The sequence below is a fragment of the Pelophylax lessonae genome (assembly GCF_965119305.1).
Source record: "Pelophylax lessonae genome assembly, chromosome: 9".
In the NCBI taxonomy this organism is placed as follows: domain Eukaryota; kingdom Metazoa; phylum Chordata; class Amphibia; order Anura; family Ranidae; genus Pelophylax; species Pelophylax lessonae.
In genome coordinates this window covers 252,787,292-252,814,346 of record NC_138776.1, presented here as the reverse complement: position 1 = coordinate 252,814,346, position 27,055 = coordinate 252,787,292, and the positions used below count along the sequence as shown (strand labels likewise).

The 27,055-nt window shown below is 45.7% G+C and overlaps 2 protein-coding genes across 2 annotated transcripts in view; both read left to right on the top strand.

Annotated features, from left to right (window-relative positions):
- LOC309564371 (uncharacterized protein) overlaps positions 1-27,055 on the top strand; it is a gene marked incomplete at its 3' end in the record, with an annotated part of 548,195 nt that overhangs the window by 518,138 nt on the left and 3,002 nt on the right. The window contains exons 13-25 of the mRNA XM_082268998.1: positions 2,582-2,763; positions 5,900-6,000; positions 6,112-6,209; positions 6,364-6,475; positions 7,981-8,085; positions 8,175-8,209; positions 8,300-8,408; positions 10,504-11,687; positions 21,800-21,952; positions 22,039-22,162; positions 22,523-22,641; positions 23,602-23,716; positions 24,009-24,098. Coding sequence (XP_082125124.1) covers positions 2,582-2,763; positions 5,900-6,000; positions 6,112-6,209; positions 6,364-6,475; positions 7,981-8,085; positions 8,175-8,209; positions 8,300-8,408; positions 10,504-11,687; positions 21,800-21,952; positions 22,039-22,162; positions 22,523-22,641; positions 23,602-23,716; positions 24,009-24,098 — 2,527 coding nt within the window. The remainder of the gene's footprint in view (positions 1-2,581; positions 2,764-5,899; positions 6,001-6,111; positions 6,210-6,363; positions 6,476-7,980; positions 8,086-8,174; positions 8,210-8,299; positions 8,409-10,503; positions 11,688-21,799; positions 21,953-22,038; positions 22,163-22,522; positions 22,642-23,601; positions 23,717-24,008; positions 24,099-27,055) is intronic.
- Positions 2,769-27,055, top strand: part of LOC309562964 (uncharacterized protein) — a 51,497-nt gene continuing 27,210 nt past the window's right edge. Inside the window, exon 1 of the mRNA XM_082267291.1 lies at positions 2,769-2,874. The gene's annotated coding sequence lies outside the window, so the exon portion shown is untranslated. The remainder of the gene's footprint in view (positions 2,875-27,055) is intronic.

The following is a 27,055-nucleotide window of genomic DNA, read 5'->3' as shown; positions in this document are numbered from 1 at the left end:
TCAGTGCCACTGGCTATAGCACCCCTTTCCCCTGTGCCAGAGCTCATGTCTACCTCTAAACTGACCTTTCCCCTGTGCCAGAGCTCGTGTCTACCTCTAAACTGACCTTTCCCCTGTGCCAGAGCTCATGTCTACCTCTAAACTGACCTTTCTCCTGTGCCAGAGCTCATGTCTACCTCTAAACTCACCTTTCCCCTGTGCCAGAGCTTGCGTCTACCTCTAAACTGACCTTTCCCCTGTGCCAGAGCTCATGTCTACCTCTAAACTGACCTTTCTCCTGTGCCAGAGCTCATGTCTACCTCTAAACTCACCTTTCCCCTGTGCCAGAGCTTGCGTCTACCTCTAAACTGACCTTTCCCCTGTGCCAGAGCTCATGTCTACCTCTAAACTGATAACCTGTAAAGATTTTAAAATGTCGCCTATGGAGAATTTAGGTAGTTCATCACAATTTCACAAGCATGTGCAAATCCTAAATGATGACATGTTCGGTGTCTATTTACTTGATGTAACATTTATCATATTTTACCAAAAAATTGAGCATTATAATTTGTTTGTGTGCAATAAATTTATTTTTGCGTATTTCTTCCTGAAAGTTTAGTTTTCATAAATGGCTGTGCAAATATAGTAAAATATAAAACATTGCAACCACCACTGTTTTGTTCTCCAGAGCCTCTGCTTTCAGAAATAAAACATATCTGAGGGTTGTAATTTTCAAGCGAAAAAATGTTGAGTTTAACATGTATGTGAAAAAATAAAAAATTGCCCCGTTAAATCCATGTTGAAATTACTTGCAGGCCGCCTAATGTACGTTTACTGCAGCAAATCAGCTCCTCTGCGCAAAATCACTTATCTGTATGTCATTTCGTGCAGGGGCTCGAAGGGGTGCGTGCACGCCGCCGGAGGCACGATTGCGCGCTAATTGGCTAGAGGGGGAGCCAATCAGCGGGCCTGGTGGACCCAATGTCTGCTAGCCACCTGCGATCATTCCAGAGAGACACAGAACGGTGGTCTGCCTACCACCAGATAGGCAGATAACCATTCTGACAGGGTGGAAGACAGAGATCTTGTGTTCCTGCTAAGCTGGAGCACTGATCTCTGTCTTCCCCCAGTCAGAGCACCTCCCCCACCAGGGGCTCACTGGTAACTTTCAGCCCAGGGGGCACATACAAACCAGAGGCCCATGGTGCAGCGACTCGGCCCCCCTCCTGACCCCCTTTCCAGGCTGAAGATCCGCTACAGGTACTCTCTACTCACTGGCCGAAATCGAGTTACCGAGCTGGCCAGCAGGGGGCCTTTGGGGGGAGCTGGGACAGCTCGGTTAGGGCTGGCCAGAGGAGGAGAGCCCTCCAGTGGGGCATGGAACCGGCCTCTGCTCAGACGCAGTTCACACCATCCATGCTGGGGGGGGGGGGGCCTGTGCTCTGACTTTGTCTTCAACCCGCACTCAGTAGGTGAGCAGTGGGGACTTTTTACTTCTCTTCACCAGGAATCCTTTAGGAATGTCTGTGGCAGAAGCGGTGCAGTCTTTTTTCGGGGCAATAAGAGCGGCCCAGGGGCAATTGCCCTCTGGCCCAGTCCTCCCCTGTCCCCCACACAGTTAGAAAGCACTCCCAGGGAACACATTTAACTCTTTGATCGCCCCCTGATGTTAACCCCTTCCCTGCCAGTGTTACTAGTACAGTAACAGCGCATATTTTTTTTATCACTGATCACAGTAATAATGTCACTGGTCCCCAAAAAAGTGTCAGTTAGATGTCCGATTTGACTGCCACAATGTCGCAGTCCCACTATAACTGATCGCCGCCATTACAAGTAAAAAAAAAAAAAAATTCCATAAAAATATCCCATAGTTTGTAGACGCGATAACTTTTGCGCAAACCAATCAATATATGCTTCTTGGGATTTTTTTTTTTTTTACCAAAAATATGTAGCAGAATACATATTGGCCTAAATTGATGAAGAAATTTTAATTTTTTACATTTTTTTTATTGGATGTGTTTTATAGCAGAAAGTAAAAAAAAAAAAATATATATATATATATATATATATATATATATATATATATATATATATATATATATATATATATATATATATATATATATATATATATTTTTTTTTTTTTTTCAAACTTGATTTTTTTTTTTTTTTTTTTGTTTATAGCGCAAAAACTAAAAACTGCAGAGGAGATCAAATACCACAAAAATAAATCTCTATTTGTGGGGGGGGGGACATCAATTGTGGGTATAGCGTCGCATGAACGCACAATTGTCAGTTAAAGTAGCGCAGCGTTGTATCGCAAAAATTTGCCTGTTCTACATCTACTGTATTGACTCAAATGGAAACATCCCCACCCAGGGACGTTTTGAGCCTTGAATATTTTATGGTTTATTCCCACCATTATGTTATTGTCAAGTCCTGGACTAATTGCATGAATATTTTCAATATAAATTGTATAATTTTAATATAATTTTGAGCCAGCTCTATCCAATGCAGCTTTGTCTCCTCTCGAACATTGCTCACTTCCGCCCTTCCGCTGTGTGCGTTTCACGGCCATCCAACTGCTTCCTGGTTGCCATAGCGACTGGACAATCATCTTTTGGCAGTGAGTTGTTTCCAGCCTAAGAAGAAGAAGTGTCCTCAGTACAGGAGGGGCTTCGGCCATTTTGTTGTAGCCAAAAAAAAAGAGGTTGTTATTTATAGCACAAAGACATGTCCTTGTGGGGGTGTGAGGCTGCAGAGTGTGTGCCCAGTGAGGAGGAGGTAATATTGTCTTCTTATTATGAGAGAAGGGGGTCCCAGCACTCTGTGTGGATTGGATGGGGGGGATCATGTCACCTCCATAGATCCTCATCTTCCTGCAAGTCCTCTGATGTGGAGGACACATTGGATGGAGATGATAGGTCTGTTAGGCTGCATTCACACCTGAGCATTCCAGGAACATCGGCAGAAACAATATTTCTTAAGGGCGCAACACAAACGCGGTCAGCAGTCTCAAGTTATATCGCAGAACAAAAACACGCATCGCAAAATACCGTTGGCGTGCTGCCAATAAAAGGTGCAGGAGCGACTTTGGCGCAATTGTCGCAGGTAAGGCTGCCAATTCAAGTGTATGGGCTGCCCTACGCTGAGAGGTAACGAACGCGACAAAAAAAGCGAAGGTCTGAATCCTATTAAACGGGATTAGAATCTCTGTAGCAGTTAAAGCTTCCATAGCGTTTCACCATTTATAGATATAAGAAGACAGTGACTACATTAGGTGAGGATTTCACGTCTGGGGCTTCTCATGCCAACACAGGACAGATCCTGGGGGAACGGTTCAGAAAATGTTCCCGTTGTTCACCTGAAAAATAAGCAATGGTGGTAATCACCTCTCCGCAGATAAAAAATATGGCGGTCATCCAACCTGGGCTTCCATGTCTGTGTGTCATGATGCTGACAGAAAGTCCTTGGAACGTGGAAAGTTCCTCCACCCTTGGATGTCCATTAGAATCTTTATGACCACTTTTTCAATGACTGTACAATTGTTTGTCATACTCTCTTGGTTTTTGAGTTCAACTCTTCCAGAAAATCCAAGCCCAAGTAGGTTCTAAAAACTGTGTAGCTTTGTAAAATGTTCATTCATCTTATTGTCATACCTGTAGGCCATTTGGGTCTCCTTGGAAGCCTGGTCCCAGTTAGCAACCTCAAAGTCCTGCCTTGTTGCTAAGACGCAAAGTCTGTTGGTTTTCACTCTTGTATTGCAGTAAATGAGCGTCCAACAACAAAGCAGGACATGGGGGGTGCTTGCTGGGAGCTTTCCAAGGGAGGGGGTTGTATTTAAACTAAATCTTGCAGTCCGCTACAAGTGGAGCCAGGTATTGAACCTACTTGTAGCTGACTGCAAGATCCAGTTCAATTACAGCCCTAGTCATGGAGTAGGGTGACCTTACTTTTCTGGTGTTCTAATTTGTCTTCCTGCCCCTTTAATTGTCTTTTTGATTTGTATTCTTTTATTCATATTTGAATCACTGCAAACTTTCAGCTAATGTGCGCAGTAGATTATTTGGAACATCTAAGAGTAGTGGTGGCTGGTGCATTGGGGGCACAGGGGCGCCGCCCCCCCTATCCATGCGTCCGTCCCCCTAATCTACATGCAGGGTGCCGGACGCATGGATTCCAATGGGGTTTTTTTTTTTTTTAAGCATGTGATTAGAGCCAGAGGCTCTAATAGGCTTCAAAAAAAGGGTGGGCTCGGGGCGCAGAGCACTGCGCCCCGAGCCCACCCAGTTGTGTGACAATAGCGAATGAATATGAAATATGAGAAGCAAGACTTGCACCTCATGTTCTTGTGGAAAATTCCTGAATCCTTCTAGGAAGCATCGCTGGGCTCAGAGGAAGCGACAACCACGAAGGGCAAAGGACAGAAGATTGGATAATAATAACGGGGAAGCGAGATAAAAGAGCTTAGGAATACATTTGGGATCACCGACAAGAGACCTAAGTGCTGATCCATCGTGTTTAACTGGGGAGACCCGGAAGGGGGAGATACTGGCTTCTAAACTTCAATAATTTGGTAAGAGGCTATTTTGTTTCTTTTCCACCAAGTGTGTAGAGGCGCACTGTCCCTCCGATCACAGGGAATCATCACTCGGGAGATTGGCTATGGTTTTTTTCTGCCCTTATCAATACCCCTGCAAGTAAGAAGCAAACCGTTAAGGTGGTGGGATTCACACACATATATTCAACACGTTTGGTTGTGAATATTGCTCACGAGAATTCACTTCATCAGTTGAAGATCACATTGTTTTGTTTATCAAGAACTTTAAAGTCTTAGCTATTGATTTGTGGGACTTTTTTTGTGGACCCTGTGGGGGTTCTTATGCACCAAATTTTGGTTTGGGGGTATCACTTTATATTTTTATCATATTGAATAAGAATTTAACACGTTATATTTAGTGTTTTGCTACGTAATATTTTTTTTATACCCCCCTGTAGGAGGATCATTATAAGGATTGCACATATTTATCATTTATTCATGGCCACATTCATACTTTACACTTTGTTTTGGGACTTTCATAGGTGGACACCTGTGGTTCACAACACTTCACTAGTGGCAATATTTGAATTTAGCGCACTGATTCTTCTACTGGCCAATCAGCAAGCGGGTCCTGAGACCCGTTTCCCGATTGGCCGAAAGGAAAAGCCATGCTGTCGGCCAAGGAGTGGAGGAGGAGGGAGGATACTGAGGGGGAAGCCTCCGATGCCGCTGCCTGCCCAGGGTGAGTGAGCCGGCGACTGGGGGGGGCAGTGCGGGCTGGAGCTGGTGGGGGACCGGGGGGGGGGGCAGTGCGGGCTGGATCTGGTGGGGGACAGTGCAGGCACGAGCTGGTGGGGGACTGGCGACCGGGGGGGGGGACAGTACGGGCTGGAGCTGGTGGGGGACAGTGTGGGCTGGAGCTGGTGTGGTGGTCGGGGGGGGTATGATGTGGTCCATATGCCGCCCCCCCGACCCATGGAACACCAACCGCCACTGTCTAAGAGGCTACTGGGGAGTTCTTTATCCGTTCCTTGTGGCCCATCAGTCTTATTTAAACCAGGCTTGTTTGACTTCCAGACTGAAAAGCTGGGGGTCCATTGGGGGTGTGCGTCACATCACAGAGTGAATTTATGTGGAGCACTTCAGCACTTTTAAGAAGATTGGAGCACTAGAGCACTTTCTATTATTGATTACATCAGTTTTATTTGGACTTTTTGTACATTTTATAAGTTTATATGATGCTAGCACTGTTTTTATATATATTTTTTAATTATGTTTACAAGTGATCAACACTGCTAAAGGTGTGTGTTTAGTTATTAAATCTTGCTTTTTTAGGATGTCGGAAATATACATATGTGTGATTTTATTGGTTCATTGTAGTGAAATCCTGTTAAATATGGAGGAGTGGGAGTATTTGGAAGGACACAAGGATCTGTTCAAGGACATCACAATAAAGAACCAGCAGTCCCTCTCATTACCGGGTAAGAGAAAACTTCCATATCTTGAGTATGAAGGATCCCCCTAGATACACACATCCTCTGATATATAGACATAGAAACAATGTATTCAGTCAGTGTGTGTGTTTCCTACAGATGGATCCAGTAACAGAAATCCCCCAGAGAGATGTCCCCGTCCTCTGTATTCCCGGGACTCCACACAGGAACATCAGGAGATCCCTCAGGAGGATCAGGTAGATAGAATTTATACATCTTTTAGAATATTTGAGACTAAATAAACAACATGATTTATATGGCTGCTGAAGCTATGTAAATACTGTATATTAATAATAAAAATAATAGTAATATTGTTCTGAAAAATATTCTGTATTATTTGGTATTTTTCAGATTGAAGATGAAGATGTGATTAAAGTTGAAGTAAAAGTAGATGAAGAAGAGACATACATGACAGATGATGAGTCATGGAATGAGGAGGAAATCCCTCTAGAGATCAGCACAGGTGAGTAATAAAACGTTAAGGCTAGGTTTGCACTTGTGAGGCTCTCCGAGCCGTGCTTTGCACGGGCACGGCAGAAAATTTTATTTGAATGGGCTACTGTGCCTCATGAAAATGCAGGAAAAAGGTCCCAGCTCCATTTTTGAAAATGGAGGCCACATGGAAACTACAAGTCCCATGCTGGAAGCTGCACTGTGGTTTATAGCACATAGAGGTGCCGTTAGGATTAATGGCACGCCCCACACAAATTCCAGTGGCAGCACGTTTTTCTGTGCGGGTGGTTGCTGCTGGGGGAACAGGTGCAGTCCCGCAGTGGCAATCACCCACACAGGTGTGAACTTAGCCGAAATCCAGAAAAGAGTCCAAGATTCTCCTTGTTTAGACACTAGAGCCATCAGCCTCTATTAGACTCCGGCTCTCCTCTTCATATCATGTCATTGTGTGTTACCAGCCAAGAGATGTGACTAAGAGGATCAGAAAACCAGAGTATCAGCAGAGCTGTGGGTTACTATTGAGCGGGAGATCTGCAGGGCTGGGTGTTACTACTGAGTGGGGGATCAGCAGAGCTGGGTGTTACTACTGAGTGGGGGATCAGTTAGGCTACATTCACACCTGAGCGTAGCGTTTTTCGCGCGGTTTTTACCGCGATTTTACCGCGATTTTTGCGACGTTTTTTTACCGCGATTTTACCGCGATTTTTACCGCGATTTTTGTGCAGGCGTTTTTAGATTGAATAGAGATCAATGGAAAACGCCTGTAATCTGCCCAAAAAGAAGCTCATGTACTTTTTTGAGCGTTGGGCGTTTTGTATACAGCGTCAAAACGCTCAGATGTGAACAGGGGCCATTGAAATGAATAGGATTTGTCTTGTTGGGCGTTTTGAGAGCTGATCCTAGAGCAGAAAAACGCCCCAAAAACGCCCCAAAACGCCTAAATGTGAACGGAGCCTTAAGCTGGGGGTTACTACTGATTGGGGGATCAGCTAAGCTGGGGGTTACTATTGAGTTGGCGATCAGCAGAGCTGGGGGTTACCACTGAGTGGGAAATCAGCAGAGCATGGGGGTTACTACTGAGTGGGGGATCAGCAAAGCTAGGGGTAACTATTAAGTTGGGGAACAGCAGAACTGGGGGTTACTACTAAGTGGGGAATCAGGAGAGCTGGGGGTTACTACTTAGTGGGGGATCAGCTAAGCTGGGGGTTACTATTGAGCGAGGGATCAGCAGAACTGGGGGTTACTACTGAGTAGGGGATCAGCAGAGCTGGGGGTTACTACTGGGTGGGGGATCGGCTAAGCTGGGGGCTAGTACTGAGTTGGGGATCAGCAGAACTGGGGGTTACTACTAAGTTGGGGATCAGCAGAGCTGGGGGTTAATACTGAGTTGGGGATCAGCTAAGTTGGGGTTACTATTGAGTTGGAGATCAGCAGAACTCTGGGGGTTACCACACACACTCTGGGGACTCTTATACATCTCAGTACAGGGGGCTTCACTCTTATCTTTATTCACAGACCCAGGAGACATCAGAGCAAATCAAAGAGGCGTCAAACCTGAGGAGGAGGAAGAAGAACGTGTGAGGATTAAAGAGGAGGAAATGCCAATAAAGATCAGAATTGGTGAATAATGAACACTAAATGTAAACAATTCTTCATAATTTTCCACTATTACATGAATGTTCATTACCTTTGTATGGTTTTTCTACTAGGAGAGGCACATCACAAGATCCCTCACCAATATCAGGTAGATGGAATGTGGTTGGCAAGTTGTAACTCTTGTGTTCAACCCAGTCCAAGAAATTGGACAATATATTTTGCTTTTCTTGATATGTAGGAAGAAAACCAGTCTGAATGTAAAACCCAAGATATAGAAGACGAAGAGATAATTGTGATGGGTGATGATCCATGTAAGGAGGAGGAAGTTCCTACAGAGATCAGCACAGGTGAGTAATAAAAACGAAATGAAAAAAAAAAAAAAAATCAGCTTCTTTTTGAGGCCATCCAAGACCATGTTTGTATCTTCAGATTATCCTATGGAGCAGGCAGGGTCCCATAAATCCTATTTATATACTGACCACAGCTTCTGTGTATGAGTTTTTGCCCACCTCCAAATCGCCTTTTTGCCTGTCTTCCTTTTGCCCACCACCTGAGATGCGAGCAGAGGCGTAGATAAGAGGGGGGTCATGGGGGGTCCAAACCAATTTCACAGCAGCTAGGCTAGTGTAGCCTATCAGCAGCGGCAGCCGCACTGCTACTGGAAAGACCACCTGTCTTATCCACGAGGCTGACAGGCAGGGCCCGGCTGACATTGAAGCCATGTTTACTATTTGCTTCACTAACAGATGTGCCTGCTGGGGGCGCTGTATGTACTGTATATATACGCACCACAATTTGTCACAGCATGGCAGATGTGCTAATTATTGTTCTCTGGGTACTCAGGGCTGAACCCCCCCCCCAGGAAAAAAAATGATCTACGGCCCTGGATGTAAGGTCTCACTGGTGAAAAGGAAGGGATATGATGAGAGAAGAAAACTAAAGCTGAGAATAATACTTAATAATTTATTTTAAATTCACCTCCCATAATGCATTGTGTTAATTCTCTGTGGTCCTGTTCTATAGACTTTGCTATCAGTCAGTGTGATCTAGTGGCGGGGGATATCAGGTGAAATGTTTTCCCACCCACTGACATTCCACAATGCTATGTGGACACCTCAGCATCTAATAAAGACCTTCAGACACTTTACTATGGCATGCCAAAGTTGAAATGCTTTGGTGAAATTGTTGTATTGCCTCATTTCCACTGAGCGGTACGGTTCGGTTTGGTACAGTTCAGTACGGTTCGGTACGGTACACCTTGATCAGGCTTGCGTTTCCACCGCCAACAGTACCTAAGCTCAACAGTACCTTAACAGTATTGCTTCACCCTGTTGGTACAGTACTAATGTGCTTGGTACCCCAACGAAAGGGTACCAAAAAAGTGGTACGGTACGGTGCGGAATTAGGGTACCATTTACAACTTTTGACAATGGAAACAGCAAAAATTGTGTACCGTACCGAACTGAACCGTACCGTTCCGCTCAGTGGAAACGAGGCATTAGTACCGTACCAACAGGGTGGAGCAATACTATTGAGGTACTGTTGAGCTTAGGTACTGTTGGCGGTGAAAACACAAGCCTGATCAAGGTGTAGCTTACCGAACCGTACTGAACTGTACCAAACTGAACCGAACCGTACCGCTCAGTGGGAACAAGGCATAATACAGTGATCAGGGATAAAAATATGCACTGTCACTGTACTAAAGACACTGGCTGGAAAGGAGTTAAAGATCTAGGGCGATCATGGTTTATGGTGTACTATGTGGTGCTTTCACTAATGGATGTGCTGGTTTTTATTCAGGGAAACAAAGTCCAGCACATCCTCGCTGACAGGGCAGAGCTCTGCATTGTTTACATATGCAGAGCTCCATCCTGTCTTCCGCCTTTCCGTTTAGCGGGTGCCGGGGGTCATCCATTGGCTGGCACCAGCTGATTGGCATGTGCTGTGTCTAATTACAGCACTAGCGGCGTGCCCTATACCCAGAAACGCTGAATTATGTATACAGTATATACGTGATTCTGCGCATCCAGCTTGCACTGTAGCAGTAAATCGACAGTACGTGGTTGGCAAGTGGTAATGTCCTAATAGATACATGGTATCACAATTGTAACTATGAAGAGAGATAACACCGCTCAGGCTAGTCAAAATCCACGATTCAAGGTGGGTGTTGAACCTCGGCTCGCCACCAGGAGAATCATGAAAGAAGAAAATGGTCGCACACCACCACGGAATCCATGGTGGTGTGCGACCATTTTCTTCTTTCACAATTGTAACTATGCTTGGACATGTAAAGGCCAGGTTTTTCAAAGACTGTGTCATATACAGTACATAATCAGTTACATTTAAAGAAATCAATGATTTTACACAATTCATTGCCATTTAATGAGACCGAAGTTCTTCCTTCGAAATTCTCATTTTTCTCCATGGATTTTTTTTCTCCAGATGGACGACATGGCTGGGGTAATTGGTGGAAACATCCAATTGTCTCTCCAGATATTGGTACACAAGATGGAGACATTACAGCAGACGTTTCATTAGTAAACTGCATCCACCCAAATCCCTCTCCTGTAATTCAGAGCAAAGATCTGTTATCTGATCCCTCTACACATGAGCTGAGGCTTCCTGAACCCTCCAATACCATCACCCATCACACAGATTATAGAAGGGCTGGAACCCCCCCAAATTCTAAACAATGTTTTACCCAGAGGGAGGACCTCAGCACACACCAGGGAGGTCATAAAGTGGAGAAGCGTTATTCATGTTCCGAATGTGGGAAAAGTTTTGGCAAAAGATCTATTCTCTCTAAACATCTGGTGACTCACTCAGGGGAGAAGCCATATTCCTGTTCAGAATGCGGGAAAAGTTATACCCAAAGATCAACGCTTGCTATACATTTGAGAAATCACTCGGGAGAGAGGCCATACTCCTGTTCAGAATGTGGTGACCGTTTTTCCCAGAAAGCCTGTCTTGTCTCACATCTAAAGGTTCACACAGGGGAGAAGCCGTATTCATGTACAGAATGTGACAAGAGTTTCTCTCGGAAATCCTCTCTTGCTAGGCATATAAAGTTTCATAAGGGGGAGAAGCCACATTCATGCCTGGAATGTGGGAAATGCTTTTCGCAGAGAGCCAAACTTAGTTTACACCAGCTAACTCACACAGGAGTGAAGTCATATTCATGTTCGGAATGCGGGAAATGGTTTTCCACTAGAGTACGCCTTAACTCACACAAGATGACCCACACGGGCGAAAAGCCCTTTTCCTGTTCTGAGTGCGGAAAATGTTTTGCTGAGAGGTCAAACCTCATCTCTCATCAGAAAATCCACTCGGGGGAGAAGCCGTTTTTCTGTTCAGAGTGTGGCGACAGTTTTGCCCGAAAATCGTCCCTTGTCAGACACGTAAAAGTTCACACGGGGGAGAAGCCACATTTGTGTACAGTATGTGGGAGATGTTTTTCTCAGAGAGCAAAACTTCTTTTACATCAAAGGACTCACACTGGGGAAAGGCCGTTTTCATGTTTGGACTGTGGAAGGTGTTTTACTGGAAAAGCATATCTCGTGAGGCATCAGACAACTCATAAAGAGAAGGCCAATTCCCAGGTAATGTCTCTGAATGGACATGGAAAAGTTCTCACAGGATAAAGAGGTTTAAAATAAATGTTCAATACAACCTTCCAGTTCCTTTTTTTTATATATTTACACACTGATCTTCTACTTCATCACCAAACTCTGTACATTCCATTGCCGGGTAATCATATTGACCAACCATAAATGCTTAGTGGTCCCCGCTCAAACTAATTAGGTCCATTGAATTCGATGCCGCTGACTACTGAAGGTGCAGGCTGGGGAAAAGGTTCCTCTAGACCAGTGATGGCGAACCTTGGCACTCCAGATGTTTTGGAACTACCATTTCCTATGATGCTCAACTACACTGCAGGGTGCATGAGCATCATGGGAAATGTAGTTTCAGAACATCTGGGGTGCCAAGGTTCGCCATCACTGCCCTAGACCCAGAGCACGCTGAAGAAATAGGAAGAGATAGCCTAGCCACCGCACACCTCACCTGGCCCGAATGGTGTGCGGGTAAAAGCAGCCTCAGCTTGATTCATCCAAACCATGGCCCAAACATGTTTTGCTTCACCTCCCCCCCAGGCTTAATCATCTCCATTCCACTCACTTTCACTAACCAGGCAGCAAGTGTATATGTCTTTGCTGCTTGACTGTTTGTTGGCCCCCGTTGAAGCTGAAACCATGTTTCAGAATTTCTGAAGGAGGAAGTTGCAGCTTGATGAGATTTGAGGACAAGTCCTCTATCTAGTTGATATTGATCTCTGGCTCAGTCATAAAAGTGGGAAGGACAATTTCTTGAATAACACTTCTGGTTCGGGAGCTGGTAATTGCGCAGTCATGCAATGCTGTACCAAAGTGAAATGTATGTCCTTTTTTTCCCACAAATAGAGCTTTCTTTTAGTGGTATTTGATCACTGCGGTTTTTATTTTTTGCGATATAAACGAAAAAAGACCGAAAATGTAAAATAAAAATTACATTTTCTACTTTTTCTTCTAAAAAAATATCCAATAAACTCAATTTTTGTCATACATTTAGGCCAAAATGTATTTAGCTACATGTCTGATAAAAAAAAATATCTCAATTAGCCTGTAGGCCTCTTCACTAGTGTACCTCTGTTTGGACATTTTAGCCAATAAATTTATAGGTACCTAGTGTGACTCACAGGTAAAAAAGCACCTGTTTGTCAAGGACTGCTTGAACCGCTACCAAAAAATGAAACTGCTAGTGCTAGCAGAGATCAGGCCTGACTCTGCTAATGCTGCAGTTTAGTGTGCTGTGTATTGAAAGTGACAGTAATCTGCTGATACTGCACTTCTTGGGGGATGGACAGAGGGGCTAAACGCAGGTGCTGGCAGGTGTCGGGGCTGATCCTGCAAACGCTGCATTTTGGGAACACTATACTAAACTATTGGGGACGCTAGCATAGTTCTGATAGGATCAAAGATATTGATCCGTTCAGACACTATACTAGTAATGGAGTGTGTGTGTCACTGGCAATCAAAGGGTTAACATTTATGACTAAATGTGCAGCAGGCAATCTGGCGCTATCCTGGATTGGCGCTAACTAACGTTAACGCTAACTGATGTCACCTGTGACACTAATACAGTGATCAGAAAAAAGATCTGTACACTATAATAGTAACACTGTGACAGGGCAATGAAGGGGTTAACTGGGGGTGATCAGGGGGTTAAATATTTATTAGGGGCTATATGGCGGGTACCCTAAACCTATCTGGAACTCCCTCTAACTACCACTAACTGTCTCTCACAGTAACTGTGATCAGGAAATTATCTGTATACTGTATATAGTGACACAGTGACAGGGAGTGAAAGAATTAACGGGGGGGGGGGGTGATCAGGGGGTTAAATGTTTGCCTGCCTATGTGTACTAGTGTCAGTGTAGTGCTTGTGTACTCACTGTTGATGTTCTCTTTTCTCACGCTGGAACCGAAAAGGGCTCCAGTAGAGAAGATTGCATAATTTCCTGTGCCTGTGTTTACATTAAACAGCTACAGGACATTCTGCCATTGGTCAGAACTGATCACCAGGTCCAGGCCAAAAATCATTGGCCTGGACGTGATGACTGAACCGAATCAGCACATTGCGGGGACTGCGGGCGTGCGCGCGCCCCCTAGCCCCGCGCGCGACCGACGTACAGTTATGTCAGTTCGCACAGCCAAGCCAACTTACCGCAGTTAATCTTACAGCGGGTGGTCGGAAACTGGTTAAAGGGGAAAGTAGATGGATTAAATTGCTATGATGGTCTTATTTCTACCCTGTCTAGATAGAATAACAGATTTGGTTCCGTATGGTCTTGTTCACATGGGCATATTTAAAGTGATATTAAAGTCTTGTTTTTTTTTTTTGTTTAAAATTAACGAACATGTTATATTTACCTGCTCTGTGTAGTGGTTTTGCAGCCCCAATCTTCCTCTTCTTGGGTCCCTTGCCAGTGTTACTGGCCCCTCCCTCCTAACGAGTGCCCGTTATGGGGGCACCCGAGCCAAGCCACTGCTCTGTGTGTCCATTCAGACACAGAGCCATAGCTCAGCCCCGCCCCCTCTATCTCCTCATTGGCTCACTCACTTTGATTGCCATTGGCGTCCGCTGCTGTCTCAGCAAATGAGGAGAGAGAGTCCTGGACAGCCGAGACTCACGTGCAATAGCACTGGATCGAGATGTGGCTCAGCTAAGTATGAGGGGGGCTGCTGCACACAGTAGGCTTTTTATCTTAATGCATTCTAAACATTCTAACCTTCTGCCTTTAGAACCACTTTAAGCTTACAACCATTCAATATGTTTGCCTGAATAGGATGCACAGGTGTTACGTGCATCCGCATGCAGGCAGTCGCATTCATGTCTGTTGGGACTAAGTAGCTGCACAGACACAGCTGCTGGTCCCAGTTTGACAGTTTTGCAAGTGTGTGGCCCAGAACTCTGGCCGTGTCCCCATTAGGGAGAGTCACCCTCTCTATTTGTCCTGTTTACCGTTATAATTGACAGTGAAAGTAAAAAATAAATCCCACATTTTGGGTTGTCCCCAGAAAAGTAAAAGTGGAGAAATCTTCCATTAGGAACACTAGTTCTTGTGACCTGGGGGTTCCCAAGAAATTCCCTTAATTTGCAGGGATTTTCTCTTACTTCCTGTTTGGCTCTGGAACGGGAATTGAAGGGAAATTTCTGCAATGGGATACAGATTGCGGAAAAAAAAAAAAAAAAAACTAACAGGGGTTAAAACTCTCCCTTTCTCTATACAAAATGAAAAAAAAAAAGTTTTTCCATAGTTCTACTGTAGGTGATTGGGTCAATCCCACCTCTTAATAGTCCCTGACCAAAATTGAGTCTAATCGGTTCTGTGTAAGAGCGGAGCCTCCGGGAGAATCCTTTGCCTCTGGAATAAAATCAAGTAGTCTGTGTGTAGTACAAAGGACTTCTCGTCTGTTTATTTCATGTCAAGAGATCTTATACAAAATACACAGGATGCACAGTAAGGGCTCTTTCACACGGGCGTTCCGTATGTCCGTTTTTAATCCCATCCGTTTGTGGATGAAAAACGGACATAATGCATCTCTATGTAAATACGGATGTCAGCGGATGACCATCCGCTGACATCCGTTTTGCGTCCGTTACGTTCAGTTTTTTCAGAAGAGAACCCTATTTTTCTTCCGTTTAAAAAATGGAAGGAACGAAAAACGGATAGAAAATGTATAGGAAAATGTTAAAAAAAGGATGTCATCGGACGAAAACCGGATGTCGGCGGACGAAAAACAGACGTCGACGGACGAAAAACGGACGTCAGCAGATGAAAAACGGACGTCGGCGGATGAAAAACGGACGTCGGTGGATGAAAAACGGACGTCGGCGGACGCAATAACGGATGTCGGCAGATGTAAAACTGATGTATCCGTGTCCGTTTTTTAACAAAAAAAAAATGACTGAACTGAAGAAGAAAACTGAACGCACGTGTGAAAGAGCCCTAAAGTGGGAGGTGTCTAGGACAGGTTATGTGTGCGAATATAATTGGTTAAACATTATATGATGGTTACTAGATACTGTAAAATCTGTCAGTTAATGCAACAAGAAAGTTTTGCAATACCGCTTTCAAACTAACATCAAAAGAGGAACAAGGGGTGTAATATCTACAGGAAGCATAAGTGTATATTTAGAAAACGTGTTAACTGTAATATATGTGCAATCTTAACTGAAGTTAAAGCGACTTAGCAAAGTATATTCTCAAAATAAAGAATTTAGTGATGTTACAAAATGGCGGGGTATATGCCATACAAAAATGGTGGGGCACACGCCACGCCCCTTCATCTACGTTAAGAACACCCTTGTGAATGAAGCCTTAGGGTAAATAGTTATAGTTCTGATACCCTCTTCGGTATAGTAAAACTAGAAAAACAGTTTTTAAAAATTAGATTCCACAGCCGTAGTTAAATTGTGAGGAAAAGGGGAGATTTTGAGAGTCTTCAAGACCACCAATAAGTTCCACCTCAGAAAGGATCGGTTTCTTTATGGCTTGATCTTGACATAGACCTTCAATAACTGAATGACTAGAGAAATAAGTGCCCACTTCACGTTCTTTAGTGTCGACAGTGCTTGCAGCACATGGTTACTCTTATTTTCATGACCAATAATTATAACTCTAACTCTAAGCTCAGAGACTACTCTCTCACTCTCCTGCCCCTCCTTATCTCAAACACATACAAAGCTCCTCCCACTTCCGCCTAGCGACACTCTCGCCTCTGTTGTGCGTTCCAAAGCCGCCTAGCTACTTCCTGGTTTTCATTGTGAAGTAGAGGCCGCGCGGCTGCCATTTTCTTGTAGCCGCAGTACTTAGCAAAATTCTCTTTCGCCATAGCGTTGAAGAGAGTACAATCTTTTCTCCAAGCTCCCGTGTGCAGGACAGGTTAATCCCTGATAAAATTTAGTGTCGGTGTTTATTTATTTATTCATTTTATTAAAGACTTCAGTGGTTGAGGCGGCCCTTTTGCCGTAGCCCAGGTGAGGGGAGGAGTTATTGTAGTTTAGGAACTTCCTGGTTGGGGTGTGGGGCTGCAGAGTGTGTACACAGAGAGGAGGAGGTAATTATTATTTTTTTTGTTATGAGAAAAGGGGGTCCTAGTATTGTCTATAGGTTAGATAGAGTAGGGGGGGGGGGGTCATATATCCTTTATACAGGGGTCAGCAGGCTCTGCACTGGGGGAATATGTCTCTTCTGGTGTATTGGACTCTCCAGTGCTGGACCAAGGGGTAGGCAGCAGAGGTGGGCACTTTAGTGAGGGGATAGGCAGCAGAGGTTGGGGGATGGGCAGCAGAGGTGGGCGCTTTAGTGAGGGGATAGGCAGCAGAGGTGGGCGCTTTAGTGAGGGGGTAGGCAGCAGAGGTGCAGGGATAGGCAGCAGAGGTGGGCGCTTTAGTGGGGGGATAGGCAGCAGAGGTGGGCGCTTTAGTGGGGGGTAGGCAGCAGAGGTGGGCGCTTTAGTGAGGGGATAGGCAGCAGAGGTTGGGGGATGGGCAGCAGAGGTGGGCGCTTTAGTGAGGGGATAGGCAGCAGAGGTGGGCGCTTTAGTGGGGGGATAGGCAGCAGAGGTGGGCGCTTTAGTGAGGGGATAGGCAGCAGAGGTGCGGGGATAGGCAGCAGAGGTGGGCGCTTTAGTGGGGGGATAGGCAGCAGAGGTGGGCGCTTTAGTGGGGGGTAGGCAGCAGAGGTGGGCGCTTTAGTGAGGGGATAGGCAGCAGAGGTTGGGGGATGGGCAGCAGAGGTGGGCGCTTTAGTGAGGGGATAGGCAGCAGAGGTGGGCGCTTTAGTGGGGGGATAGGCAGCAGAGGTGGGCGCTTTAGTGAGGGGATAGGCAGCAGAGGTGCGGGGATAGGCAGCAGAGGTGGGCGCTTTAGTGGGGGGATAGGCAGCAGAGGTGGGCGCTTTAGTGGGGGATAGGCAGCAGAGGTTGGGGGATAGGCAGCAGAGGTGGGCGCTTTAGTGAGGGGATAGGCAGCAGAGGTGGGCGCTTTAGTGGGGGGTAGGCAGCAGAGGTTGGGGGATAGGCAGCAGAGGTGGGCGCTTTAGTGAGGGGGATAGGCAGCAGAGGTGGGCGCTTTAGTGGGGGGTAGGCAGCAGAGGTTGGGGGATAGGCAGCAGAGGTGGGCGCTTTAGTGAGGGGATAGGCAGCAGAGGTGGGCGCTTTTGTGGGGGGATAGGCAGCAGAGGTGGGGGGATAGGCAGCAGAGGTGGGCGCTTTAGTGGGGGGATAGGCAGCAGAGGTGGGCGCTTTAGTGGGGGGATAGGCAGCAGAGGTGGGGGGATAGGCAGCAGAGGTGGGCGCTTTAGTGGGGGGATAGGCAGCAGAGGTGGGCGCTTTAGTGGGGGGATAGGCAGCAGAGGTGGGCGCTTTAGTGGGGGGGGGGGTAGGCAGCAGAGGTGCACTAGTGGGAACGGAGCCTAAAGCCCCGTACACACGCTACGAATTTCCGCTGATCGGTTGTCCGTCTTTTGTCCAGAGTGGTGTCTGTTGGTTGGAATGTGCTCTAGACTGCACACAAATTTTCCCGTACGACAGAATTCTACTTCAGAAGTGATGTCATGTGTTGGGTTGCTTTCTATGTGTTCTTTCATCTCTGAGCATGCCTAGTCTTGCTCATAAGATTTTTCCCCGTCGAAATCTGTACTAATGAGACGAAAATCGGACATGTGTTGACGGAGGACAAAAATTTTAATGCCTGCACACCAGGATTTTGTCAGCCAAAAAGTCGGAGTCGGCTGTCTTAGGCACCATACTAACTAGCCGAAAATCGGCAGATCGGTAGTCGGACGAAATTTCCCGGCCAAATTTATTTATCGTGTGTACGGGGCTTAACTCCCCATCAACAACAGCACAGACCACCATAAAAATGGCTCAAGCCGTTTCTCGGAGTATAGCTTTGGCTTTTAATTTGACTGTTGCTCATATGCTAAAATAAAGTATGTTTTAGTTGACGTCCATAGCACCAGCCTTTCTCCTTTTTTATATGGATTACATGGAAGTTTACAGAGACCTCACAGGCTGGGTGCTGTGTGTTTAAGGCTCACCAGACATTGCATAGTAGGTAGTAGCTCGGATGCACCTGTTTCAGGTTTCTCTGAGTATAGCTTTGGCTTTTTATTTGACTGTTGTTCATATGCTAAAATAAAGGATGTTTTAGCTGACGTCCATAGCACCAGCATTTCTCCATTTTTTTGTATGGATTACGTGGAGGTTTACAGAGACCTCACAGGCTGGGTGCTGTGTGTTTAAGGCTCACCAGACATTGCATAGAAGGAAGTTGCTTGGATGCACCTGTTTCAGGTTTCTTGGAGTATACGCTTTCCTGTAGGTTTTAATGGGACTGTGGGTTGCATGCGCAGTACAAACTGGCCGTTTAAACTGGCCGTGTGCTTTGAGGAGGGCCACAGTCATCATTGCTAAAGGTAATGTACTAGCGAGATGCGCTCAGGGGGGTATAAGAAAACTCTACAAAGGTAATGTTGGACTTTAAGCTGGCCATAGGTGGCGCAAAATCCAGTGACCATTTCACATCTCTTGTGGCACCAGTTGTCTATTGTTCATTTGCGCCACGCTCGTGTTTGCGGGTTATCTTTTTAATACTGACTCCAACCAGCAATGTAAGCTGGAAGGATCTGCTTGCTTCCTATCACTCCTATTGCAAAGCATAGATTCAGTATTCCAATTTTTGCAATTAATGGATGTTTTAGGGTTTTAGACCGCATTCACACTGAAGCGGCATGACTTCGGGGGCGACCTGTGAAGTGCACCGCGACTTCGGCACGACTTACACGGACTTCATAAAATGAATGTCTATGCAAGTCGCTCCAGGTCACCCCAAAGTAGTACAGGAACCTTTTTCTAAGTCAGAGGGACTTGTGTTGCTCCTATTAGAACCGTTCCTGTACCACACAATGGACCGCGACGGTCCGCGACTTGTCAGGATGACAAGTCGCCTGACAAGTCGTATTCGTGTGAATGGACTCTTAGGGTACATGTGTGTTTGTACAGACAGGTATACTGCTTTGCATTACTCATTATAATATGTGTTCTCATCTCGTTTCACCAGGTATTTACTCTAAATAAATACATCAGAGATTTCTTCTATATATGTTTGTATATCTATTTTGTATTTGTTCTGGTTTCAGATTTTTCATTTTATGGTTAAACTAACACAGCTTAATCGAAGGCCAAAGAGTTTACAGGGACGTGACTAAGGATGGAGAAGGAGCGGAGTCACGTGACTGAGAGGATACTAAACCTTACACTGGAGGTTATCTACCTGCTGACCGGAGAGGTGAGGAGGATTCTGGGAGGTCACATGACATCACTCTTATCTCTATTAATAAAACACAGACCTGACCGGAGAGGTGAGGAGGATTCTGGGAGGTCACATGACATCACGCTTATCTCTATTAATAAAACGCAGGGCTGACCGGAGAGGTGAGGAGGATTCTGGGAGGTCACATGACATCACTCTTATCTCTATTAATAAAACACAGACCTGACCGGAGAGGTGAGGAGGATTCTGGGAGGTCACATGACGTCACTCTTATCTCTATTAATAAAACACAGACCTGACCGGAGAGGTGAGGAGGATTCTGGGAGGTCACATGACATCACTCTTATCTCTATTAATAAAACACAGACCTGACCGGAGAGGTGAGGAGGATTCTGGGAGGTCACATGACATCACTCTTATCTCTATTAATAAAACACAGACCTGACCGGAGAGGTGAGGAGGATTCTGGGAGGTCACATGACATCACTCTTATCTCTATTAATAAAACACAGACCTGACCGGAGAGGTGAGGAGGATTCTGGGAGGTCACATGACACTTTTTAATTAAAAAAATTAGGGATGCACCGAAATTTCGGCCACCGAAATTATCGGCCGAAAATGAGCCTCTCTCATTTCGGCCGATAATGGGTTAACAGTGCCGAAAATAAAATATGGCCGCCGTGGGGAAGGAGGAGGGCGCAGCGCAGGGCAGGTTTTAAAAGTCCCGCCTCTGGCCGGCCGTCCGCCTCTCAGTGACGTCCCTACTACAATCTGTGCATTATGAATGGACATACCAGGTCGGGGGGGCGGGGCGAGCGGCCGCTATAGAGAGAACTAATGTGATCCTTCCTGTCAGCTCAGCACGTCTATGTGTGACTTAGAACAGAACTGACCTGACATCGGGCGGGGGGAGCGGCCGCTATTAGCTGTGACTATGTGAGAGCTTCTCTTCACTGACAGGCATGTATCTCCGCTGACAAGGAAGAGAAGCTCTCACATAGTTACAGCTAATAGCGGCCGCTCCGCCCGCCCCCGGTGTCAGCTCAGTTCTGTTCTCATTCACACATAGACGTGCTGAGCTGACAGTGAAGGATCACATTAGTTCTCTCTATAGCGGCCGCTCGCCCCGCCCTCCCGCCTGGTATGTCCATTCATAATGCACAGATCGTAGTAGGGACGTCATTGAGAGGCGGTGCCGCCGGCCAGAGGCGGGACTTTAGAATGCAGGACACCCGAGGAGGAGGACGCTGAGGCAGTGGGAGTGGGGGGAGATGGGGGGGAGCTGAGGCAGCTTACCAATGATATTAGTATTATGCAGCATGAGGGGGTTAATGTATTGTCACTGCTGGTCACTCATCTATTAGTGACCGACCAGTGGCAGGTAATTAACCCCTTTGTGCTGCATTAGTGCAACCAGTATCAGTGTTAATTAATACTGGTTGCACTAATGCAGCACAAAGGGGTTAATTACCTGCCACTGGTCGGTCACTAATAGATGAGTGACCAGCAGTGACAATACATTAACCCCTCATGCTGCATAATACAAATACCATTGGTAATTAAATTAACCTATTGCCAACCCATCACAGTACATATACTGTAACAGGGTGGCAGCGACAGGTGTACGTCGCTGCCTGTTTTTGGTGTATACCCCTGTTCTATCCATTTTAAAAAAAATTTTGGGGGAAAAAGTCATTTTCGGTTTCGGTTTTCGGCCAAGGGCATCCTGCATTTTCGGTTTCGGTCCAAAATTTTCATTTCGGTGCATCCCTAAAAAAAATACTTACATTTTATTAATTGGATGCAATTAGAATATTTAGATCTGAATGTTATAATTTAATAGTTTTGCTTTTGTGTATAGAATTATATATCTTTCAAGTTATCTGATGGTTTGATGGCTTCCTACATGATGAAGACCCAAAGTCCCGGTATAGATCCCCCATCTCACTGCCTAAGAATGAACAAGAAGGTTGAAGAAGTCACCAGTGAGATCATTGATCTCCTGACAGGAGAGGTGAGCGGTGCCGGGAATTCTGGGACATTATCCAGTAACAGACAAGGGATGTGTCTGGATGGTGACTGTATCATTGTGTGTGTCAGGTTCCTATAAGATGTCAAGATAGCACTGTGCCTTTCTCCATGGAGGAGTGGGAGTATATAGAAGGACACAAGAACCTTTATAGGGACGCCCTTATGGAGAAGCGGCCGCCCCTCACATCACCGGGTAAGAGGAGACTTTAATTTCTTGTAAAGGAGAGAAGAGTATTGAGATTCCCCGTAGATACACACATCCTCTGATATAAAGACATTGAAAAATTGGAGATTTTAATAGGCTTCCTTTGCCACTGGTGTGCGCCTCATTAAAGAGACGCTCCAGACTCCTCCCAGAAAATAGAAGTCAGCAGCTACAAATACTGCAGCTGCTGACTTTTATTATAAGAACACTTACCTGTCCTGGGATCCAGCGCTGTCCAGAGATCAGGTGCCGGCATCTTTAAAAAGGTAAATAGGAAGTGAAGCCCTGCAACTTCACGGCCTCCGTACTACTGTGCATGCGTGAGTCACCTTGTGAATGGTCCCGTAGTCTTCTGGGACCTGCGATGTGTCCCTAAAGATGGTGGGGGAAGGAGAGTGGCCAACTTCCGTCTCAGATCACAGCAGCAGTCTGTGCCAGAAGTGGGAGCGGGTACCTGTCAAAACAAGGTACCCGCTCTCCCGCAAAAACGTGCCAAATGGGTGGGGGTGGGGGAGGGTGAAAGCAAGCAGAACTTCCCCTTTTGGGTGGAGCTCCAATTTAACTAAGCAGATAGACCTTTTTCGAAGTGAAATAGAAACTGATTTTTTTTTAAGTCCGCGGTAGTGCAAAAACCTACAACGAAAAACCCGTAAGTGAACACAAAATGTGCATGTCAAACACACACACACAAAAAAGTGCACTTAAGGGTGTGCTTTAGTCCACCCCCCCGAAAGGGGTAGGACTTTGACCCTGATCCCCTGGGGCGCAAGGCTCTTGACAGGGATTAAAGTTTCCATGGTCTGCCTAGCCAGAAGGTCTAACCCCGTTCTTCAGGCCAGCCGAAGCCGACCCCGAATACTAGGTCAGGGGGCTCTCCGAAATAGAAACTGGTGCACAGTCTGCACCTGTTTAACAAAGAAATTGTGGCTGTTTTCAAAATAGAAAACCGTTGCAGATCCTCTCTGCTTGTGCAGTGTTTACATTGCATGAGCAGAGCCTGCAGGAACAGGCTGAGGAATCTGAAACACGTAGCTCCAACTGTACTGCTTTCTGTGTCTTACCTATCAAAGGTATAGCACCAAACAGGTAAGAGATCGATCCTAATTAACAAATGGGGTTTGCTTCATTTTGTTATTAGCAGCAGCTTCTGCTCTCTTTTCTCAGTTTAGAAGAGTGGCACAGAGATTTAATCCCCCCCCCCCCCCCCATTGTATTCAGTCAGTGTGTGTGTTTCCTACAGATGGATCCAGTAACAGAAATCCCCCAGAGAGATGTCCCCGTCCTCTGTATTCCCGGGACTCCACACAGGAAGATCAGGAATCCCTCAGGAGGATCAGGTAGATACAACTGAGAATTTTAAAAATAATATATAATGTTTAATCTGTAAATATAAATAGTGTATCTGCTTTTTTTTTTGTAAATGTAAGAATGAAGAGCCATATGTGAGAGTTGATGAAGAATGGAGAGAGGAAGAAGCAGTAGAGCTGTATATGATGGGCGATGAGCCATGTAAGGAGGAGAACCCTCCAGAGATCAGCACAGGTGAGTAATAAACACTAAATCTAGTGAAGAGTCCAGATTCTCCTTGTTCAATCACTACAACAATCTCTTCTTCTCCCCCCTCCTCTGTCAGTAGACAGTAATGGGTGGGACAGTATGTGCCCAGTGGGGGAGTCAGGAGCCATCAACCTCTATTAGACTCCGGCTCTCCTCCTCACATCATGTCATTGTGTGTTACCAGCCAAGAGACGTGACCACTCTCCCCCCACACACACTCTCTGGGGTCTCTCATACATCTCAGTACAGGGGGATTCACTCTCATCTTTATTCACAGATCCCGGAGCCACTCAGACAATTGTAAAATTTGAAGAGGAGGAAGAAATACATTTGAAGATTAAAGAAGAGGAAATTCCTATAGAGATCTGTATAGGTGAGTTCTGTGCTTTATGAGTCTTGTGTTCACTATGGAGGCACCAATAAAGATCATGTATTTATTTCAATGGACATTAAACATCCTAGGTGCAATAATCACAGATCTACAGTCCTTATCCATCTGCTGACCAGCGACATGCCGGTACGTCTCTGGATTGCTAGGGTGATATCTCGGTCACCTCTGCACATTGTTTTTCTCGGCCGACGATTCTGAAGCTAGTAAAAGTATTCCGAGCGGCTAAAGAGCTGCTGGATTACTTGCCGGAACTAGTAACTAGGATAGGGATGGGAAATACTCTTGGGTGGTGGGGTGTTCCAGACAATGCCAGAAGGTCTCAAAGCTCGTGGTCCTCCTATGGTATGGAGAAAATTTAGACAGATATATGTTTATTAGTTATCAGAGAAACAATACAAGGGAAAACAAAAGTAATACGCCTTATTTCCAAAGAGAATAATCTGATTACAGTCTATAGAGAATATCCGGGTGCAGAATGATCAAAAAAAGGAAGTAGTGAAAAGGAGACAATTTTTATGAATAAGTGTGTTCCAATAATCTGGCAGTGTAAATGTACGGACATGCCATGGATCTCCACTAATGAAGATGTTTTTTTCCTCCTGGTGATAAGGCGAAGAGGGAAGGAAGGACAAGAATGGCAGTAGACCTCACATGGTGTATATAGTGACAATGGAAGTGTTCCCTAAGGCAGCAAAGAATGTTGAAAAAGCAGTAAATATAAAATTAATAAATAAGCAGGTGGGACCACAACGGTGGACATCGGCAAAGGTTAACCAAGAAGTCATGTAGCTTGGATAAGTCCTTGAACAGTATCCAGGCCAACCATACCCTTTAAAACTTCTCATAAGTATCATTATTTTCAGCCACCATTTCCTCCATATGCATAATGTCATTAGGAGTCTCAAGCCATTCCAGGAACAAAGGTGCGATGGTATCAGTTGCCTAACCCCAAAGATAAAATAATAAACAAGAGAGTTTTTAGCTTGAGATAATGACTGCCAGTCGAGGGGAGTTGGAGACTGATTCCCTAGCAAATAAATTATAGAGGCGAATTACAGAGTCCCAAACCCTATGGATGGGGGGGCATGCCCACCACATATGAAGAAGAGTACCTGAGGAAGCATGTCAATGCCAGCAAAAGCTTGGTTGAGGTGGAAAAGTACGGTGAATGAAAAAAATGATATGGAAAGGTTGCTGGGGGGGGCAGCTGACAGGATTGATAACCTCAATGCTCACATTACTGTTCTTTCCTAGTCGCGTCACAAGCTGGGGCAGACCCTCGAGCAGGCTGGTTTGTCTAACTTGAGTGTAGCCTACAGGGATGTAACATATTTAAGGCTCGGTTCACACTATGAAACGCACAGAAACGCGTTAAATGTGATTTAATTTGGTTTTGCATGCGCAGCCCTTCTATGTGCTCCTTTCTGTGAAGGCCAATTATAGATGGGGGGCAGGGGCCATCTTGTTTGTTGTTGATGTATACTGGTGAGGGGACACACTGGATGCATTTGCTGCCATTGTGCTATGTGCTGGCCGCCCAGGGTGCCCCTGTGCCTTTAAGGAGGATTGGGCTACCTCCAGGCCCACCTGCCCTCTATCTATCCATTAGAATGCATGTGCTTCCATTGTGGAGACTCTCATAAATTTACAGGCGTTAGTACTGCAGGTAATACAGGGTGCCGTGAAGTGGCCTTGCAGCTTACGGATGCGTTTGCAAATGTGTGCTAATTAAACCCCTGTTTTTACTGCATATTATTAAACAGGTTAATTTGATTGTTAAGCAGACTGGTTGGTGAGTTGAGCTGGGAAACTTTCTGGTTTTGTTTTGCATGCGCAGCCCTTCCATGTGCTCCTTGCTGTGAAGGCCAGTTACAGATGGGGGTACGGGCCATTTTGTTTGTGGTGCAATTTGAGCCCATTCATTTTGGATAGGCTCAAATTTAACCGCATCGCACCAAAGTCATGCATGCACCAATTTTGGAACTGCACTGCAGCCGGATCGCATGATACTGTGTACCATTGGATCCGGTACAGGCAAACGCACTGTTTGTGACCTGTGACTGGGGTGTCATTAAAATTGCACTGATATCGGCTGCAGATTGCAAGGGCAGTGCGTAGTGATCGTCCGATATCGGTTTTTCATTGCCGATACCGATATTTTGGCCAATGCATATCGGTATCGGCTGATATGCGCCGATATTTTCGTACATTTAAAAAATGTTTTGTTTTTTTTTCTTGCCGGGTACTCTTGTGGAGGGATCTGGGGGTCTAGAAGACCTCAAACCCCTCCTCTGCACTTAAAAGCATTCAAAATGCCAAGTTTGGCTGTTTTGAATGCTGTCATTTTTTTTTAATCTGGCGCCGAGTACCCGGAAGTGATGTCATGACATCACTTCCGGGTTTTTACATGGAGACCCGATCGGCGCCGAATGCGGCTTTGATCGGGTCTTCGGCGGCCATGCAGGCTGGTTGCCCGGGTCTCCCGGTGGGACAGGAGACCTGGGCAAGCTGCGGGAGGGGGAGGGGACGTCCCCTCCCACTCCTTGTTCTCAACCCCATTGGTTGTCATTACAAGACAGCCGACCGTTGTCTATGGACGCCGGTACCGGGGTGATGCCTCTAGCTGAAGGCATCACTCCGGTACAAGCACTTTCCCAAAATATCGGTAACCTCCAGGGTCGATTCCGATATATCGGGGAAAGTGCATATTGGCCCTCGATATATCGGCTTTGCTGATAATCGGTCAATCCCTAGCAGTGCGATTTGAATGTGCCCAGATCTCTGTTTTCCTGCACCAAATTTTAGTGTGAACCTAGGCTTAATGATTATATTTTTCCATCAAGAGTTGCATTATTCCAGACACTGGGAAGAGGATTCTGGGAAGTCACATGACCTCACGCCAACTCTATTAATAAAACAAAGGCTGGACCGAG